The sequence below is a fragment of the Aptenodytes patagonicus genome, chromosome 3 (genome assembly GCF_965638725.1).
Source record: "Aptenodytes patagonicus chromosome 3, bAptPat1.pri.cur, whole genome shotgun sequence".
Taxonomy (NCBI): Eukaryota; Metazoa; Chordata; class Aves; order Sphenisciformes; family Spheniscidae; genus Aptenodytes; species Aptenodytes patagonicus.
Genome location: NC_134951.1, coordinates 31,470,417 through 31,492,809, shown reverse-complemented (window position 1 = coordinate 31,492,809; position 22,393 = coordinate 31,470,417). Strand labels below are relative to the sequence as shown.

Here is a 22,393-nt window from a genome sequence, read left to right as displayed (position 1 = left end):
CTCATGGTAAGTAAGCCATCCTTACAATATTCCCTGCTGCAAGTTGGTTCTTGACCCTGCCTAAGGTCCACTATAACATTTTGCTCATATTACCTTATCCTTTACCTCTAAAGGCTGATCCGTAGCCATCCAAGACAACTGTGAAGAATTGTATGAGAGTTCTCACAATACTGAGTGACTGAGTGATAGATAAATGTGGATGGAAATTCAATATAAAGAAAGTTAATACATACTGAGAAGTAAAACACATTAAAAGAGGGGAAGATCTTAACTTTGCAAATGGAAGGGTTGGCTCTGAATCACCAGCTACCTCTCAGTTTTGGAACTTTATAGATTCTAATATTCTCTGAAACAGTTTTTGAATAATCTATGAAATACACCAGCTCTGTGCTCAGTAGCAATTAAGAAAGAAAAGAGTAAATCCTTAGGAAAGGAGGGGAAAAAAAACCAACCAAACCACCATGATGCACAAATATTAATTGATAGGGCTCCATTACCCCACATTATTTTTGTCATTTTATTCTCTCTTCTCAAAAAGGAGCATGATGAAGTTAAAGGAAAAAAGGCGAGAAGGATGACCGAAGAAATGGAATGTCACCATTCAGCAGATTAGCTTGAGATTTTCTAGTGAGGAAAAGAGATGTTTGAAGAGTGTTATGAAAGATGTCTACAACATCAGGAGAGACATGAGAAAAGCAAATAGACAATAATTGTTCATCTTCTAATACAAGAACTTGTGTGCATCACATGAAAAAAGGAGATAGAAATTCAGAGCAAAGGTAGAAACTTAAGTAATACTTCATACATAAGCAGTGGAACAGTGCCACACAATGTAGATGTTCAAAGTTCACACGGGTTTAGAAAGGGATCAGACAGGTTCATGGAGAAAAAATATCTATTAAGGACTGTGAAACACGTCTGATTCAAGACATCCTTTGCTGCAGATCACGAGAAGATGAATGTCACTTAATGTTGCATTATAACTATCCTCTTTGTGAGATGATAGTTTTGTCCATTGTCAGAGATAGGATAATGGTACACATGCACATTGGTGTGATCTGATCTGTTCTTACAATCCTATCTTATATAATTGGACCAGGTATAGAATTCCTGTGTGTTTCTCCCTGCAAGTCACTGTAATTTGCTGGTTGGCCTGCTTAAAAATCTTGAGACAATACTGAATTGCTTTTGGATGCTGTTGGTCCTAGACACTAGAAAAACCTAGCATCCAGTGTAGATCAGCAAGTCCAGAACTCTGCCTGACCATCTTTTGCCAATAGTGGAAGCAATTTTCTAATTCTGAATGCTCTGAAACACTCTTACAAATAACATGTGAAGCAACACTGCCTCCTTCTCAAAGCTAGTATCTATAAGTATCACAAAATGCCCCACAGAATCAAGCCCCTGGTATGCTTTAGTCCATCCTCTTGGGTCTCAACCTGCACTATTTCTTCGTACAAGAACGCTTACAATTATTCTAAGAAGGTCACCGATGTTAAGCAAAGGTAAGAGTTGCTAAATGGATTGGTAATGATACATGTTCCCCATCTTAGATGATTCCCTTGATAGCATGCAGCCCATCTCCCCTGCAGTCCTTTTTGTTCCTGGATTTCAAGGACTACACTAGGCCAGACCAAAATGTCTCTGCATATTTCAGTGTGCTGCTCAGCCCCCCTTAGTGTCAACTCCAAGGACATATTCATAGCTCTGTGGGCGTGCTACTGGGATTTGTACTGACTCCAGGGGAGTGGGTTTTCTGTATTTGCCATCACAGGACCCAGGCAAGGAGTCTGCTGTGGTCTGTGGGCCAGCAGGACAGAGTCAAAAAATAAGTATGAAAGCCTTTAAGGAGACGCAGGTTTTCTGCTCTCTATTTCTTGATTAAATGTGTTGCAGCATGGTTGTCACACAAATCCTGACCTGCTAGTGAACTTACTCTGACAAATGTTTGTTGTTATCAAAATGCGGAAGAATTGCAGGAAGTTAATGTCCCTTGCAAAGTCCAGATTTTCCAGTCTTTAGGCCGCATCATTTGTCCTTGAATAGCATGCCAAATGCAAACTTCTCCAGAGTGACTGTATTGCAGTTCCTGCTACAGTAGCTCCCAGGCCCGTTTGGAATTTGTCAGTTACTCAGTGGGGTGGGTTGACCACAGCCAGCAGGTAAGCCCCTTCAGTCGCTTACTCATGCGCGTCCAGCAGGATTGGGGGCAATTGGAAGGGCAAAAGCAAGAAAACCAGTGGGTTGAGATAAAGATAGTTTAATAAGTGAAGGAAAACAAAGAAAAAAGCCAAATGATGCAAAAGCAATCATTTACACCCAGCAGACCAATGCCCAGCCAGTCTCCAAGCAACAGCTACTTTGGAAAGACGACCTCCCAGTTTTCATTGCCGAGCACAATCTCATATAGTATGGGATACCCATTCGGCCAGTTCAGGTCAGTTGTCCTGACTGTGTCCCCTCCTAACTTCCTGCCACTCCCAGCCTATTCAGAGTGAGAAACCTTGATGCTGTGCAAGCACTGTTCAGCAACAGCTAAAACATTGAAGTGTTAACACTGCTTCGGTCACAAATCCAAAACATAGCACCAAACAGGCTGCTATGAAGAAAATAAATTCTTTCCCAGCCAGACCCAGCACAGCTAGCTGGAATAAATGTTGAGAGCCTGAGTCTCTGATCTGTTGCAACAGTAGTGAACTATGAAATATCCAGTAGATTACACTTCAGTAATAATAGGTCAATGTATAAAATCATAATGTCCACATCCACCTGCCTTATGTCTTGTTTAGGTTTTAAAGGGAGAATGTCGTCACTGTTTGTCCCTTCAGCAGCAATTGGCTTCTTTGGTGGGAGTGAGAGACTATGAATAAATGAAGTACAAACTTTGACTTAAATCTAATGCATGAGGGACCTAGCTAGTGTCTAGCAAATGCTAGTTCCCAACAAAAACCTCATGTGTTTCACATCCTGCATAAAATTCAACTCAGAAGAAAATTAAACTAATGTTTTTCTAATATCTGTCACAAGGCAAACCATCTCGTCAGTGTGAAATGTTTGCAGTATTAGAAGGGTCATGGTGATAATAATAGGATAATAATAGTAAAAGTTAGCTTTAAAAATATCAGCATTTTTAATTGAAAGCATTTTCTGGGGGAAAAAAAAATCTTTTATTTTGCTGCTGAATGTGATGGAGTGTAATAACTAGACTTTTCACCTCTTTTCTCTTTGCCACTCATAATATTTCAAAATTCTTAATTTTGGAAACATAACAGTGTAGCAAAAGAAAAAAACGGCATGTGTCTCTGCTACCCTGTACTGTTTCAGGTGAGGAGCCATAGCCTGGTGTCAGTGTGTCTTGGGCACAGGACAGGTCTTAGAAGCAAAAAGTTTCCACTTCAAGAATGCACGTCACGTAAGCTAAAAGGGAGTATGGCTTTGTCTGCCTGGAGGAAGAAAGGGTTCTGAGTTTCTCCCATGAGTTAATAAGACACGTCAAAAATGAGTCAGATAGATCACCAGTTCTTTTTCATATCTCAGAAAAGAAAGAGTGTATGATATTGCCTCATCAGACACAACTCTCTTGCTGGGAGATCGCTAGTTTTCATTCATAGGTCAAAGCACAGCTGTGAATCCTGCACTGTGACCATTGCACTAATTTCTTCTGGGACTGTGGGACGGAATTTTTTTTTTCTTGTCATCAGATTGGCTGCAATAAAGTGTGTTTTGGGGCTTTCTCACAGGGTCTCTGGCGTGCATTTGGAAAAACTCTGCTGTTGCAATATGACAGGTGGTAGGAACGTGCTGCAGTTTGTGCTCTTCAGAGGCTTGCGTTCCCTGGGAGGCAGGAGTGCACAGTGACTATAGATCAATGTATTCATTGAAATGATGATGAATGGGGGATGAGGCTTTTTAATAGCTTGGGTAGTAAGAGGATGATGCCTTTTCTCCAGGATACTTAACCTTCATAAAATAGGACATAATACTATTTGAGGCACTGCCTGCAACTGTTTAAGAATGAGAGAGGGCACATTACTGGCCGTCCCCTGGCCAGTGGTGACATAAGAGGAAGGAGTGATTAATGTACAGCTTGTGACCCTGTATGATTTATGCTGGTGATTCTTAGATGAATTCATAGTTCTAGTGCTTCTTGCATCTTATTGTATCACATCAGCAGCACAGCTTAGCTATGTATACAAATCAATATTTGATAAATAACAAATCGAGTGCTAAAGGGGCTCCACAAAAGCTATATTTTTCCTGACTTCCCTAAAATTTGAGATTTATGGAGTCCTGTGTAAAATAGATTAGCTTGCATGTTTGGGGCAAAACTGCACCACTTTGGAGATAAAGGTGACCCTTAGATAAAATGGACAAATATATGAAAATCTTAGTTACAGTGGCATATATTATAGGCTTTTTTAAAGCCATGTCAACCACTTTTTATGTGTCTTCTACTTATAACTTTTACTTGTACAGCTTCAAATTTTCTTTGTTTACTAAGTCACTCCATAATATCTATTTTTTTCTATTTTTAGCATTTATTACAGATACTCTTACTGTGCATGAGTTAGTCTTTAATAGTAACAGTGTAATTAATGTCATATATAAGTATTGTGCTGTATAAGACTGCTTTTAGCAAGAAAAAATTTAACCTTCCTTAAAACATCAGGAGCTGCATGGTATTCTCTCCGCACAAGTGATGCTGCCATAGCTACCACCTGTGGAGTTGAACAATTACAGCAGTGGAAAAGCTTACCATAGAAACACCCTAGCAATGAATCACTCCATTCTTCCAGTACCGCAATTTCCAGTCTAGCATAAATCCAATTGCTGGAACACAAGAAATGCATAAATGATACCTTGGCATAAACACTGGTTTAAATTATACTAGAAGACATAGAAATATATTACACACAGAAAATACATTTAAGGGTAGCCATCCCAGTTACAGAAATTTCTATCAGAAACAATTTTGTGCACTGCAAAATCTTGGAGGACTCGAGCCAGCTTCTTACAAATGCAACACAAACTGCTCTTACTCTGCTTTCTTTACAATCACAATGCATATTCAATCCCAGTGAAGATATTCCATGTTCAGTTGCATTAGCAGAAACCTCTGCCAGAGGTCCCCTTCCCACAAATACCAGTGACACGAATTTTATTGCTGTCTGATGAATTAAAAGATTATGAATATTACCATATTTTAAAACAGTTCAGTTACTCATCTTTTTGACACCTTTAAAAAGAAATGGTAGTGTAGGTGCAAAAGGAAAGTGAGATTTTAAAGGAATTTGCTCATCATATAATAGAAGATACTAGTTAACTCTAATTGTTGATTTTACATTTTAAATAGTTCAGTAGAAAAATGGTTAATAAATGTTTATAATCAACTACATTTTATATCAGTTGCAGTTAAAGATCTGTTAAAGCCCTTATCTCATAGATGATACAATGTCAAACTGATCTAACAATTTATGTCATTGATTATGATATACCATGTTTACATAGATCACATATAAAATGTTCTAAGTGAATGTTAACAAAGTCAGGATTTCACAAATCAAATTTAAAAAATAAAAATGAAAGCAGATTGAAAGCTATACCTGTTTTTGACGACAATATATCATTTACTACTTTTCTACCCCTGAATGCATGTGAATTTAGTACAGAGGTTATATACCTCAGAGAATACAATTCAATCATAGCTATGAGTCAGTAGGACTTCCCGCCTTCTTGCACCCTTTTCTTCAATATCCAACACAAAAAACAATTTGATTACCGACTCTGCATACAAATCCAGTATTTTTTATTTTGATTTGTATCACATCCTGATTTGTCACACAACAGCATATTTCTGAGTATTAACTTTTCGGGACTACGTGACCTTGAGTAAAGCCAGAACTCTTTTTTTTTTTTTTCTTTTTTGCAATGAGGAGAAGCACGTGCATCAAAGAATTCAGCTGTTTTACCAGCTTCTGTAGTTCCTAAGTGGTTTCATGGAGATCTTTATCTGCATTAAAGCATCTGCCGCTGTGCTGAAGATTATGATCCTCATGAAACCAGTCATCTGGTTCAGACACAAGCTGAACATTCACACCATGGTCTGACTCTTCAACACATTAAAAGCTATTGTGTTGGAAATTCAGTCACAGGTAGGAGTTTCAAGAGAAACATATTCTTTGATGTGAAAGCTATTTAGTTGTGGGGGGACCTCAATGCCAGGGAACTTCCTTCCAGTCCTGATTCTCTTAAAAAGGCTTTGCAAAGCATGTCAGAAAATGGAATTAGTTAACAAAGAAATTGTTCTCCTTTGACTAATAATTGTATAATTCATTTGGCTAGCACAGATGACATTTGTATTCTTAATTTTTAACCTGTAAAATAAAAATGTTACACAACCTCAGATTCTATCAAGTTCTCAGGATTCTAGGGTAATTTATGGTACAGATCTCAAATCACTTTTGGACTCCAGGCCCTGTTCTAGGTTAGTCTTTAAGTACCCAAGTCTCTCAGAAGCTTTCTGGGAGCATTTTTCACCTCCTCTTCGGAAGTGAAGAACTTTGTAGGCAGCAATGCAAGAGTGAAAGAGTCTGTTGCTCTGGACCAGGAATAATCAGTAGGGGAACTGTCCCTACCTTTGGTCAGGCATATAACAGAAATTGAGAGAACTGAGGTTCTAGTCGGTAATCCGGGATTACTTTTTCTCTTTGTCAATAAGTTTGTTTTTAAAGCATAAGCAGTCCAGAAATAGAGAATGGGATTCTAGTTTGCCTTCTTCCATCTGAGCACCCCAAAATTAAATTTCTGATTCTGATTATGCCCATTTGTGTTGCAGTGTGTGAAAAGCTGTGACTTTTCAAGAGCACCACAGATTTCAGTAGAGCTGTCCTGATTTGGCCAACTGAACCTAGAAGCTTGGGAAAACTCCAAGCACCTACTGCCATTACCAAATCACTGTGTACCCACAAGCAGGATGTTTAACTTTCTTCCCCAACCTATTAACTGAGCTGTTGGAATAGAAAACCATGCTTACTAGCTCTAATGTGCATTTCACTTATAGGAGTATTGATGTCAAAGGAAGAAATTTCTGCATTAGTATTGCAGCCAATATGGATTTGGTAACTATGTTTGTTGTAAGTTGACTGAAGGAAGTAAACAGGAAAGGTTAAAACGTATTCTTTCCTCTGGCTGCGTTAGCACTCTATCTTATTTTTTCCATGCTTGTTTTTTTTAAGGCACTCTCACTTCCATTATGTGGTAACTTCAAAACAAACGTGTGACCACAAGGCATCACAGTTCATTCTGTACTTGTTTCTATGGATACACAGAGGGCATGCCTATAAACCAAAATAAAGAGATAATGGTTGTAGAAAAGGCTCAACTAAGGTAGTTTTCATGAAGATAGAATGAGTAGTAATATCAATACATGCTAGTAAACTGAATAAAAGCCCTGCTTTTCTTGAAGGATTAGCAGTCAGGATGAAACATCCTGCCATGTTCTCACTGCAGGTGGTAACAGTGCTAATTAGATTAAAGCTAAGTCAAATATGTCTAATTCTACTTCCATGATCTCCTCATTCTGCTGTGTAGATATAGCCTTGAAATTCTATGGCAAAAATACCGATAGACCTTTCAAATCACCATCCTTGCTACTGAATCAGTGGGATAGAAGTCTTTCTGTCAGAAGAGTACAGTGTATGTTAGAGACTGAAGCACCACTCATTCCACCCAGCAGCAAACAGCCATATCTATAAAATATTCAGACATTAGAATGAGACAGTGTAATATCAGGTTGTTATTAGCAATTGTTCCAGTACTTTCATTTTACATGGATAGACTTCATACTGATGCACACTGGAAAATAAAAAATGTTCAGAAGATGTGAAGAAGTTCATTTACATTCAAGGGTTAATATTGTCACAGACACCATCGTGCTAAACCTTAGTTATAGACACCCTATATCCAGAGAACAATGTAAAATTGTATGTCTGCTTTTTCCACAAAACTACTCTAAACACCACTTTGATTAAATGTAAATTATTACATATGTATTTCCAGTCTGACTTTGCGTTACTTTAGTCATTCATCTGTAAGTTCAAGTGTCTTATTTAAAAGAATGGCTTATTCCCATTCCCCTGAAGCTTGCAAGATAAGATAGCCTGTAGAGCCAGACTGGCAGAATAACTTCCTGTTATTCTTCTGCATAAATGTAAAGAAATGGATCAGCATTATGATATCAAGGAAGAGGAACTGACTTGTTTCTCTGAAGGAAGTCCAGAAGCAAATAACAGTATTGTTAATGATGCTGTGATGCAATGGTTTTCCTCTAACATAAATTCTCCTGTGATTTACTTTTTCAAGATAGTCATTTACCTTTTGCTGCAAATAAGTCAGGCTACCTGGTTTACCTGACCTCTTGAGTGCAAGCTTGAGAGAGACTAATCTCATAGCATTTTAAGTTAGGTCTGTTTGAGAAAATGATACACAAATGGCTTTTTGTACCAATTATAAAGGTCAGCTGCAAAACAGACTTTTTCTGTTGCATTTTGCATTAATTTAGCCTGTTAGTTGGGTGTGTCACCCAACTATGCTAATCCTCAACAATGGAACAACTCTAACAGTTACAGTTCTTGCATGTTTGAAAAATGCCAACACTCAGTTTTATAGCATTTGATTTCACAGTTTTTAGGCACCTTATATCCTTCATAAGTCATAGCCATCATCCAGGAATGTGTGAAATTCAGAGCTGAGGCAGCAATCAAAGTCAAAATGAGCAAAAGGTCAATCTACAAGACAGAACAACTCAAGCTATTGATAAAGGCTATATTCTAAAAAAATTGAAAGCACGAAGTGATTGCTAACTTTTGACTTCAGCCAATGTTGTCAGTAGATCTAGTATTCAGCACTTCTCTTGCCCTTCTCATGTTCAAATAGTTGTGCAAGCTTAAGCAATTAGTCTTTGTAAAAGGTTTGTGCAGTCTTCTATATGTTATCTTTAATTTGCAGTAGGAGAAAACTGTGGTAGACAGGTCAAGATTTGGTCCTTCAAACACACTTATGTTCCTAACTGCTTTTTGTTTTCCATTTTTGTGACCTACCTTTGATGTCATTTAAAGAAATAGCTTAGTCTGAGTTAATTGTAGGTATTCAGAAAGAGCCATGGGCAAAGGGAATCGATGAAGTTTTCCTTAACGTCCTACATTTCAGTTAATGTATAAACAGAAATCCTGTGCTGCAGGGATTTCTTACTCCTGAGAGCTGGTGGCACCTCAGAGAAAGGATGCACAGTGCTGTAGCTTTCTTCTCCTCTCTTATTACTGACAGTAGAAGAAGATATGTGGACTACAATGAGGAATTAAGTGAATCTCAAAGAGATGGGAAGAAAGAGACAGACAGAGGATAGACACCCAGAAGCTTTAAGAGGCATTTTGTTTTCAAAGTCAAAAAAATGGTATTTTGTTGTGGGAATTTTTTATAATACATTCAACATGAGAGTGCAATGCCTTATGGAGGCCAATTTTACTGTTCTTGTTCTAAGAACAACAAAGATCTAGCATGCTTAGATTTTTTTTTTTTTCCTGGATTTCACCACCATGCATTCCATGCTTATGGTGTAATTAAATATATCTCCAGTGATGAAACACCACTGTTGGGCTGAGATAAGAATTAACTCTAGACTTTATCTCCCAGTATATGTGAGGTGATTCCTGAAAATTGGTGTTCTTCAAACATGACCTACCAATTCAGTTACATCATGTGACTGATGATATTCCAGTCTGAGGGCTGTACAAAGCTCTTTGGGAACTTCCCAGAGTCTTATTTCAATTCTCTAAGAGTTATCTATATTAGAGTTAAAGCTCTTGCCAGTCAAAGAAACCACAGATTGAAAAGGCACAGAGCTGTGAATTACCTTCTGAGGCAGAGAAATTACCTTGGTCATTGGTAAAGAAACTTACATTATCTAGTTTGTGCCAACCAGAGAATTTTGGCTAATCTATCACCTTCTGTAAGCAATAAATTTGTAGAAAATATGGTATGTGCAATTGCTTGTGTCATTCATATATCACCTCAAGCTTCATAATAGGTTTAGATTCAGGTGTTAATAGAAATGAATTCAGCCCACAACATTCCTAAGATTTGATGTTTGAGAGGCTATAGCCTCCTATGCTGTATATATAGTCATTAACTTCATTTGGCCAGGAGCTTGAAAAAATATTTTCTATAGGCAAATGACTTTTAGTTACATCTCAAGTTATACTCTTTCAAAGAACGTGTAAAAGTCCAGGCAGTGTCCTGCACTGCCATTTTTGCTGATTAGGTCAGTGGTGCATTTTTAATATAATATTTAAACCATGAGATGGTACAAGAAAAGTACATTTTTTTAATATATATTAGTTTATGTTATTATTTGATCATATTTGCTGTAATGCATAAGCAGAAGGAACAAGGGGCTACATTTCACTAGCCACTGTGCAAACACAGAGAATATCTGTCCATGAATGCTTACTGCTTCGAGGCATGATTTGAAGGGAGGAATATTATCTTCTCCTGTCTCAGCTTAAAGAATCAGAAAAAACCAGCAAGCTCCCAAGGTCCATGGATAGACAACAAATATAATTAAAAAATTAGAAATTATGTGCAAGGTTTGAATAGGCAAAATGGAGAGATATGACTTTCTCATTAATGTTAAAATATTGTTGTAAAAATATGGCTCATAGTCATCCCCTTCCACAGAAAAGCTTTGTCATAATACCTGCTCTGTCCCAGTTAAAACTTCTTGTGGCTTTGTTAGCTTTCCGGAGAGAAAGCAGAGTGCATGCCTCTGCACCCAGTTTTGTGTTTTTATTGAGAAATGAACAAGCGAGGTACAAATTTTCTTTTGGCAATCACTGAGAAAAATAGGGTGCAGAGATAATGTGGAAAGATGGACCCTCTAAGAAAGGTTCAGTTCGGATTCTTCTCCATGAAGTTCATTCATTCAGAATTTATCTCATGGCGTTTGTAGGATTGTTAGAAAAGGGAGTATCCAAAGTGAATGGTAAAGATGATGTCAGTTCAAAGCAGCTATGGTTTACCTTGTCTCATTATGACGTTGTCAGGTTTTCAGAGAGCATTTTGTAATTGCTGTTTTTATTCATAGCTTAGTGTGCATTTCATTTTACGTGTTTTATAGACGTTAATGCTCACATGTAAAAATTACACTGTGTTATGTGCGTATGGTAAAATGACCTCCATTTTGTTGAGCGAGAAACAGAAAGTTCAGAGACTGAGCTGAAACTAGAAGGACCTGAGATGGTACCTAGAATTGAAAAGAAGGCTGTGCAGTTGAATTAACAGGAGGTATTGGGAAGTAGTTGTGTGACTAGGGCAAATCACTGTGGGAAGGTGATGATGCCCTGCAAGTTCAAAGCCTAACTTACCCTTTTATGCAAGTTCTTAAGAGATTCCTGGCTTCCAGCCTTGAACATAGACCAGGCTTACAAGAAAGTACCAATGATCAAATCCTTATGATTAAGAATGTTTTTAAAATAGAAAGGGTAATAGGTGCTAAATAGATACAAAGGAAATGCTGAGCCACTGACATGATGGCCATGATCATATGCAGGCCAATGATGTGAGCCACATTGAACTAGTGACAATGCAATGAAGAAGTGGTTATAAAAACTTCTTTCTGTCAGTTGAATTCAGAATGGAATAGGAAGAGTTTTCATCTATGAAAGTCTAAAATAATAAATACATAAATAAAAAAATCTGTTTTAGAAACAGAAAAGAAATATTAGGAAGAAACTGAGAAAGAGAGGAAAGTATAACGAACACCTAGATTTACACTAACTTTGTTTCTCTTTCCACAGTAGACAGTTCTGGATTTAGATTATAGTCATTTTAATTCAAAATTATTATGTTGTGAATTTAAAGTAAATGCTGTTATTTTACAAACTATTCAAGTTTTTGTTCTTCAATTTTGTTGTTATCTATCTCCTCACGGTCAGTGTAACAAACTGCAGTTGCTCTGTGAGGAGACTTTGAAATCTTGGAAATTGCTAAGTTACATAGTTCTGCAACCTATAAATTCATCTAACATTGAAGAAATGAATGTTTTTGTGCTAAAAGATTGTTTTAAAATTCTAACAGAAATGAGTAATAGTTTACAATGCATGTTTAATGAAAACAGTGCAACAAGCAATATGCTGCACACCAATGTTCAGTGTTACTGCTTTGGCTATGATGCTCACAAGTCCTGCTGCAAATAGTAGATATATTGAAGCAAAGGCTGTTTAGGGCTCTGGGGACTGCTGGGAGCAATTGGAAACTTTCTGCAATAAGGAATTATGAGAGATTTTCAAAGAACAAACAGAAGTTAGGCAGCGTGTGATTTCAGTGAGAGGTGGAGATCTGGCTTCTACCTTATGCTGTTGAAAACTTTTATGTGCTTCCCTGGCCATGTTTCGTATAGTGTTAATTTTTTATTACCAAAATCAGTGCCTTTCAACGTTTTAAAAAAAACTTTTCATTTCACTTTTATAAATACATTTTAGCAGATGATAACATCTATTTACTATTTTTCCCATACAACACAAGGCAAGATAAAATGTAGATTTAACTGAAAAGACTGGGGTGGTTGGGGAAAGGAGTAGTGTCAGAGCTAATTACAACCCTTACGATGGACCCAGCCTGACAGACCATTAGTTCTCTTCCTAGATGTGGCCAGGGAATGGATTGCTGCCCACAGAAATTGTTCTCACCAACCATTGTTTGCTCTACTTTTTCCTGAGGGATCCTTAACCATCCACCGTTAAGTGTTATGCGTCCAGAAGTGCTTGATACCACAATTGTGTATCCTCTTGTGTGACAGGAATGGTCATAATCGTCACATTACAGGATAGGACTTTTTATGCATCATACTTCTTAATGGACGTGTATCCTTTATGTGATGTGGAATCACCTGTATATTCACCATCTGAGTGGAAAATGGAGGTTAAAAAGGGTTTATAAAAGACTGCAGAAGAGGCTTCATGATCCTGAAAAGTTAGATAGTACTGTGTTAGGTATTTGAATGAGTACATTTTAAAATAATTTTTAACAGCCCTAAATTCCTGAAAATAATGGCATCTTTGAAGGTCTGAAATAGATATTCTGCCAATAAGCAAGAGCTGTTCCTCCTTCATCATTTCCATAAACCAAATTCTGTCCTTCCCAAGTTATAACTAACTCAAACACAACTCCAGTAAACACTCTAAGGTTTAGGTATTGTTTCAGGAGTGTATTCTTATTCAGTGAAACTCATATGCTTAATGATAAGATTGAGCAGATGTTCATTGTTGTCTGACTGGGATGGATTAAGCATTTATTTAACTAAATTTCTTAGTTGGGTCCTATAAATTAATTTTGTGTTTGAGCTGAACCATTTTGTACACAATGGTCTCTTTCTTATATGTTGGCAGCAGGCAAGTGAGGTGTTGGAACCTTTTTGTCACTCCTGTTCTCCTTTTTGAAGTGGAATTGGAACCTTCCCACTCCAATACTTTTAACCTGGATCAAAGAACTTGGAAGTATCTTTTAAATGTGACCACCTATTTAGTGGTGGTCCATGATCACCTAGTCCATGCTAGAACCAGTATAACTCTGAGTATAAGCCTGCATCAAAGAAAATTTAAAGCAAAAGCTTTTTTCCACGAGTGCACCCAACCAATCTGGAAATATTTTCCCTAAGAGTTTTCAAAACCAATTTAGTTCACAGGTGATTTAGACTTGGTTTAAAGAGAGCCTGTCAGTGGTTGTTTATATAAAGAGAAGCAGTTTAGAAACTGCTTTCAGTGAAAGGAAAGGAAATTTAAAGTGAGTCACCAGAGCTTGCAGAATAATAATTCCAGATAGGGGAGAAAAGGATTCAAAACTGTAAAGCTAACAAAAGCACTCAGATCTAGAGAAGATACCATAATTGAGGAAACCTGGGTGAAAGTACTAAAGCAGCAGGAAAGCTGAATTGATTTTTGGGAGCTGTATAATACAAGGAAAGATTGGCAGATATATTATATACTAGAAAAACGCCTGCTGTGCACAAGGAAGAAATGCCTCCTTTATATATTGTCTTTTGATACTTTAAGATTTTAGATTTAAGATTATTGATGAGGTAAGGTTATTTTTCTGACTGCAATGACTTTCTGTGGGTTTGGCTATTACACAAAGCTTTCAAAGGAAGATCCTAATCACCTTTACATTATCCTGGTATTTTCTAGAAAGAGATTTAATGAATCTTTGCATGAAATGTAATTCAACTTAAAGTTTAAACTGATAAAGTATGATGCCCCTTTCAGTTTCCAGTAATTTAAAACAAAATGGCACTAGGAATAATAGTAACAACTTTAAAATAAACTGAATTACATCTACTATTTATTAACTGAAGAAGCTTGGGAAGCTGTTCCCTCCAACTTCCATAGCTTTGTCCTAGATAATATAGTGAGAGCACTAAAAGAACTTGTGTCATTAAATATTGAACCCACTGTGACATGTAGTTTTTGACATTCTCAGCTTGACACTGTCATGATTAAAGGGTGTTGAGTGTGCTTCCTTTCAGGGAAGCCCTCTCACATACGACTACAAAAATGGCATGTACAGTGCTTTCAGTGGGAATCACAGAGCATAGCGCTCCCACTTTAGAGATGGAAAAAGCACAGGCATATAGAAAATCATACTTTGCTTTGGAGAACCACAACACTGTATCACTAGAGTACAAATGATGTTATGACACATTGTACAGAGGGATTATAATCTTTTCTTTTAAAAACAGAATTATTTTAAAAGTCAAAAACTGTGGTTAAATGCAGCTGTGACTGTATTATTAATGTGTTACAATTCAGTCTCCTCTGCATTGTGCAATATTTAAAAAAAATAAGTTATCAAAACCTGGGTTGGCATCTCAAAAGTGTCAATCTTATACAAAACCTTGATTTCATTAAATCAGGTCACTGATGTAGTACCAATTCAAGGAGAAGAATTTGTATTATTGAATTATCAATATTGTGTCATACCATACAAATGCTTCTTGATGATTTTCTTTCCAATCTAATGTCTAGACCAAAGATCAAAGGATTATTTTAACATAGGAAATGGTAATGAAAGGTGCGTCTCTTACCATTCCAGAGGAGGATTATAAGAATGTCAGAGAACAGGTCATCTTCCCTACACTTTTTTCTTCCTATATTATAAAGCTGGTGATGTGAGGTGATGGTGCTCTAGGAGTATTGTTCTTGTCTCTTCCACTCCTTTTCTACACTATTTCTGTCTCTTCTCCCATTTTCTCTCACTGTTTGTGACATTATTACTTCATAGATTCTTGTCGTGGTTTAACTTCAGTCGGCAACTAAGCACCACGCAGCCGCTCTCTCACTCCCCCCCACCCGGTGGGATGGGGGAGAGAATTGGAAGAGCACAAGTTAGAAAAACTCGTGGGTTGAGATAAAAACAGTTTAATAATTGAAATAAAATGATAATAATAATAATATGATAATAATAATAATAATACACAAAGCAAGTGATGCACAGTACAATTGCTCACCACCCGCCGACCGATGCCCAGCCAGTCCCCGAGCAGCGGCCCCCCCGGCCAGCTTTCCCCAGTTTATGTACTGAGCATGACGTCACATGGTATGGAATATCCCTTTGGCCAGTTTGGCTGTGCCCCCTCCCAGCTTCTTGTGCACCTTCAGCCTTCTCAGTCGGTAGAACATGGGAAGCTGAAAGGTCCTTGGCTAGTGTAAGCATTACCTAGCAACAACTAAAACATCGGTGCGTTATCAACTTTGTTCTCATCCTAAATCCAAAACACTGTACCAGCTACTAGAAAAGAAATTAACTCTATCCCTGCCGAAACCAGGACAATTCTGGATGGTTAGGTTTTTTTCTCTGTCTACTTCTGGAGTTTGTCAGTACTCCAATTTAAAATCTGGAGCCTTTTTTGATATCTAATATACACCATGGCTGCCTGATTTTCTTCTGATGGCTTATAAAGCTGCATCCATATTAGCAGATAATGTAGTTCAATAGGAGTAGATTTACAGGGTGAATCAATTAGCGCTGAGGACTCAACATCCCCATTATTCATGTTTCAGGGAGCTTTAACTCACACTAGACCTGGTCTGGCCCCATGGACTGAATGCCCATTAGCAGCTGGAGTACCTGATGTGTGAGACAATCTTCTGGTGTGGGTTCATCTGAAAGAAATTGAGTTCATTTACTCTTGAGACCACTCCACAATGTGAACCAAGGCATTTCAACTGGGGACAACAAGGAGGTTTGCTTCAAAACCATGCTCTGGACCTGAACTCAAACATTAATATAGACATATAACACATTTCAGCAGAACACTCCAAATTTGTTTCTAATTTTACACCCTCAAAATTCTAATATTTTCCTTGTTTCTTTCACGCATTATTCACTTTCTTCAGCTCATGTATGTAATTATCCAATGACTTTTTCTTGGAGCCATTTACAGGTGTACAGCGTAGGCAAAATATTACCATTCCAATTTGCTGTCCCCTTTCACGTGCTTCTTGCATTTATAAAGGATAGCAGGATATCATTAAATTGTTAAATACACTTGGGAGGAGAGAAGTCCCTGGTCATTCAAGCATTTATGTGTTTCTTGCAGCTGAGATTAATTCAGCAGAATATGGGAGACCTTGTCCTCTTCTTAACCAAGTACAGTGACAGACTGCTTTGAGGGAATAAGAAGTCATTTGGACTTCGTATTTCAGTATACTAATTCTTATGAATTGGCTGTGATATTTTTTCTGTGTGGTTAGCTGTTATATTTTCAAGCTTTGTATTATTTTACAGAACTTTTTAAAAACTGTTTTCTTTGCCTTATTGGGAGTCACTCTTTGTTATTAGGATGTTATGGCATCAATAGTGAAATGTTAGAACATTGCTCATTTTGATAACAATAAACTCCTCACAATTTGTTATGAGACCTGTTATTTTTAATCTTCTCCACAATAGCAAAAGGAAGACTATAAAAAGAAATGGCCAATGTTGACATATACAGGTCAATAGAACAATGTATGAATTTTTTTTTTTAAAGGTGAAGACTAAAGTGTCTGTATTTTGGCAGTCAGCAGTGGTGATCTGTCTTCTCTTCTATAAACAAACAGAAATACATTTGATAACTAGTTTTAGAGATCACCACCATCAATTGTAGATTTCCAGGAAGAATTCAGTCTATTGTTGCTTTTTTAATTAGCTGAACTGTGTAATGCTGATATTAAAACAGTTGAAAGCAGGCTTCCCAATGCTGCACAAACGAAAGCAATCCAGTATCTCATTTACATTCCTCTCGTTGTGTCTGCAGCAGATCTATAAATAGAATAGGCTACACACAGAAATTTATTATTGCAGCTGATAGCAATTTTCTTTTGCAAAGGTGTCTTGAGGCATTATTCATGAGATTCATTCTGGTAGACTCTCCAGCTGAGATCCTCGCTCCCCAGAACTGTGGGTGGTCAGTTTAGAAACACACTAATCAACTGCTATGCACAAAGACTGTCACAAGACTTACTTATTTCCCTCTTTTAAAAAATACAGGAGTTCTCTCAGCTCCAGATTATTTTCTCTAACCTGATTGCATGGATATTATAAGCAGTGAACAGATTTTTAGAAATAACATGTATTTGACATTTTATCACTGAACATCCTAATGATTATGCTATCATCTGGAAAAACATAATGACTGTGCTTTGATACAGCTCACATCATGTCTTCTGCATTCATACCCACAGGCACATATGACCTTATCAAGTATAAGAGAGACATGTTTCTGTTCAATACCAAGGATATGTAGTAATCATATGAACTGACTTCCTAGCTGTCATCTAATTTCAGTCATAAAACAAAGGGAAAATCAAATAAGACCTTTAATGAAATTATATTTATAATAAATTATAGATGGGATGTCTTACACTCCTGCTTTTCCTATCTGATTTTGGTTTTCCTACCATATCTGCCATTGTGCTATCTTTGTATACTAAAAAGAAGTTAATTCATACAAACAGAATATGCACATTTCTAAACGTTTGATTTTATCACCCCTCAAGACTGATTATAACTTATTTTTTCCCATGCCTATTCTAACATTCTTTCTATGACTGAGAACACAAGATATATGAAAGCAGAGATATTACCTGTTTATGCTGGTTCATTTTTGATATAATCACTACTGTAAGTATTCATATTTCAGTTTTTCTTTACATCCTACTCTGTTGTCACAAGCTATATGTAATACCTGAATGTACAAATGATGTTTCCATTTGCAAAGTAAACTAGTAACTTTCCATTTTTTGTTTTCACTTTCTTTCCTTTTTTCACACATAATAGAAGAGCTGTTTTTCTGTAGCAGTTATTTCAACTATGTTATGAAAGCAGCAGCACAAATAACTAGTGAGACATTAGAAAAGTCACATATCTTACCATGAAAGGAAAGATAAATTAAAATATAAAATTAAACCCAAAAGAACCTGTCAACTCAAGTCACCCATAAAGCATTCTGTCATCTCTAATGCCAGGTACACAAGCAAAAAAAAAAGACGTTAAGAGACTAAAAACAACAAAATATATTACAACCATAAGTCAAATGTCACTGATTTTCAGTGAGTGTAAAACCCATCCTGGTTTTTTTAAGTGTATTTTGGTACTTACACATATTTTTTTGTTTTTAATTTAAATTTGTCAGTGATGCAGAAAATTGGTTTTGTGAATGCCCTAAACTCTACTCTGGAAAACTCTGCCAGTTCGCAACTTGTGATGAAAATCCATGTGGAAATGGTGCTACGTGTTTTCCAAAGTCCAGGCGAGATGCTGTTTGCCTTTGTCCATACGGAAGATCTGGCATCCTCTGCAGTGATGGTAAGAACCATACTCTTCATGCATTGGTCATAGTTTCTATCATTCATAGCAGCTCTGGTAAGAAACAAGTCAAATGCTCTGAAGGCAAAACACTGAAAGTGACCACCTCCCCACCTACAAACACAGGCCAAAATCCAGTCACAAGCAAAGAATGTCTGAGCTGAGCACCCTCCCCACGTGTTGTTTCATAAAAGTGTCAGCCAGAGAAAGGGAGACAGAGGGATCAAAGAAGCTGAGAGTAGACAAGCTAGGAAATACCAGGTAGTGTCTGATGTTTTAGTAATTTACCTGGAGAAAAGCTCAGAGAGAGATTTGACTGAGAGCTCCTTTGGAGAAATTAATTTCTCCTGTAATTTGATTTTTCCTCTACTTAGGGAAGCATTACTTTGTACATTTTGTAAATAAAAGGAGTGTAGAAACAATACTTTCTGGATTGTAAATATACCACCAGGTGCTAAAATTTGATTCATTTTTCAGGTCAAAAAAAGGAACAATTAAAATTTACCAAGTGCTTTGCTATGAAACACAAGGCAGGATGAAGGGAAATTAATAAAACTAAGTAAATAGGTCATTTTGACTAATATTATCAAATGAAGGGCTTTTATTCCTCAAGCATTGATTATAACGATTGTTCTAAGTCAGAAATTCCTGTGTGTGAACATCCAAGGTATTCTTTTCCCCTAACATTCACTGTAGCAAGAAGTAATGATTGAAAAATCTGCGTATAGAAAATAATCACTGGTTCTGAGCTGATTCAGCAGTACATATGAAGTGCCTTTTAAAATAAATATTAAGCAATGTTCAGGCCGGATCAAAGTCTACATTGTCTTTTTCTTCATATCATATACATCTTTACCTCTTATTTAAAATTTTAATTTCCAAATTTCTCAGTAGATGAATGTTCATGTTTTATCCATGTTTTCATCTAATCCTGATAATTGATAACCAAAGGCAAATATGTAGGCATGTGTATGAAACACGTATGATACTTCCTTGGTAATCTTTCTTAACTTGCAGTAGCACAAGACATTGGGGCTTCATGTGCTGGGGTTGGTATCTGGATTAGCCCTTCATAGATTTCTTTTCTTCCATGCACTTCTCTAATTGGTCTTTGAGTCCATATAGACTTGATATACAATATCCTGTGGCAAAGAGCTCCAGAGCTTAAGTATATAGCTTGCGCAGAAGTACTTCCATTTGTTTGCTTAACTGCACCAATTGCTAATGACATTAATGCCTCAAGCTTCTGCATTAGAACAGATGTTTCAGAGTTGTTCCCTGTTTTATGAATGTTTCCCTGTTCACCTTCTCCATGCCTCTCCTGATTTTATATATATCCTTATTATAACCCTCCCAAAATCATTTCTGAATAGTCCAAGTTGATTCATTCATTTTTGGGACACCAGCCATGCTGTATCCTTAGTCATCCAGGCTGCCTTTCTTTGTTCCTTCTCAGTTCCACTGCATCCTCTTTAAAATGAGGGTCCAGAGCTGACCACAATATTCAAAGTGTGATAATGCCACTGCTTTATACAGTGGTGTTTGATATTTTTCTGGTTTACTCTCTGTCCTTTTCTTAACCATTTCTTCCATTCTATTTCCTTTTATGAGTACGCTGACGTTTTCATGAAACTGCTTATTAAAACTCCTAAAACCTCTTCCTTTGAATGCTGATGGCCAGTTCAGAGCCCACCATTCTGTGTCTAAGGCTAGGACTGTTTCTGTAATCTACCTCAATTTACAACTGTCAACATTGAGTATCATCTAACGCTTTTTCCCTGTAGTCGTTCAGTGAGGCTCTTCTGCAACTCTTTGTAGTTAGCTGTCTCTAAATTGAGAGTCTGAGTAAAAATTGAGAGAGCCTAAATTGAGAGAAAGCACACAAATTCGTTAGTTTGATTAGACTACAGAGCTGAAGGCTTTGAAAGCACAGAAAGATTGAAATTTTATTGAGTGGTAAGGGAAAACTGTCTGGATCATCACTGTAAGCAAGCAAAACAGGGAAGAACACCCAGCTTTGTAGGACAGAGTATAAACCTAGGGTCAATAACCCCACAACATAAAAAATTATTGAAATATGAAAACTTATTTTATTGAACTGTGTCTTAAGAGTTTAGAAGGAATAGAAATAAACTGAGCACAAACAGAAGTCTTGTGAAGCTGGACTTTGCATTGAAACTTAAAATGAGCTGCAAAAGGCCTTTTTATCACGTACACTAAAACTGAACAAAGAGGGGAGAAACGGAGCCGCAATGCAGTGAAGGCTGGGTGCAGCCTTAGGGATAGCCCTAACAGCATCAAAGCCATACATTTGGTGAGGTATTTGAAGATAATGATAGATTGCCTAATTACAATGCTAGAACAATGTAAATTATTGGGTCCTGCACTTCGGCCACAACAACCCCATGCAGCGCTACAGGCTTGGGGAAGAGTGGCTGGAAAGCTGCCCAGCAGAGAAGGACCTGGGGGTGTTGGTCGACAGCCGGCTGAACATGAGCCGGCAGTGTGCCCAGGTGGCCAAGAAGGCCAATGGCATCCTGGCCTGTATCAGAAATAGTGTGGCCAGCAGGAGTAGGGAAGTGATCGTGCCCCTCTACTCGGCCCTGGTGAGGCCGCACCTCAAATACTGTGTTCAGTTTTGGGCCCCTCACTACAAGAAGGACGTTGAGGTGCTGGAGCGTGTCCAGAGAAGGGCAACGAGGCTGGTGAGGGGTCTGGAGAACAAGTCTGATGAGGAGCGGCTGAGGGAACTGGGGTTGTTCAGCCTGGAGAAAAGGAGGCTGAGGGGAGACCTCATCGCTCTCTACAACTACCTGAAAGGAGGTTGTAGCGAGGTGGGTGTCGGTCTCTTCTCCCAAGTAACAAGCAATAGGACGAGAGGAAATGGCCTCAAGTTGTGCCTGGGGAGGTTTAGATTGGATATGAGGAAAAATTTCTTTACTGAAAGAGTGGTGAAACATTGGAACAGGCTGCCCAGGGAAGTGGTGGAGTCCCCATCCCTGGAGGTATTTAAAAGACGAGTAGATGAGGCACTTAGGGACATGGTTTAGTGGGTGGTGGTGTTGGGTCGATGGTTGGACTTGATGACCTTAGAGGTCTTTTCCAACCTCAATGATTCTATGATTGATTATACTAGAAACAGAAAACAAAGTTAATTGTTTACTATAACAAAATGAGTGGCCCAGATAATAAATTTATTAGAAAGAAATGGTCCATAAAATTTAAAGTCTAGGTGCATGCATTTTTAACAAATCATCTCCGATTTAAGATATACAATAATATTGTCTGTACTATTAAGATTAGTAACCAAGTGCATGCTACTTTGTGTCTGAAACACTGAAGAAAAGCTTGTTTCTCCTAAATGCTTATTAAATAATAGTTGGTCTTCATCAACAAAAAATGTGCAAGAAGTTACAGTGATTATTTGATAAAATTAATATAGCAAATGTACCAAATAGAACTGCAGATTTCATGCCAGCATTGCTGCTCCTACCAG

General features: G+C 37.5%; 1 protein-coding gene across 1 annotated transcript in view; it reads left to right on the top strand.

Moving 5' to 3' along the window:
- The window catches only part of EYS (eyes shut homolog), a 1,011,092-nt gene that overhangs the window by 926,814 nt on the left and 61,885 nt on the right, over positions 1-22,393 (top strand). The window contains exon 41 of the mRNA XM_076332996.1: positions 18,725-18,897. Within this exon, the coding sequence (XP_076189111.1) occupies positions 18,725-18,897 (173 nt within the window). The remainder of the gene's footprint in view (positions 1-18,724; positions 18,898-22,393) is intronic.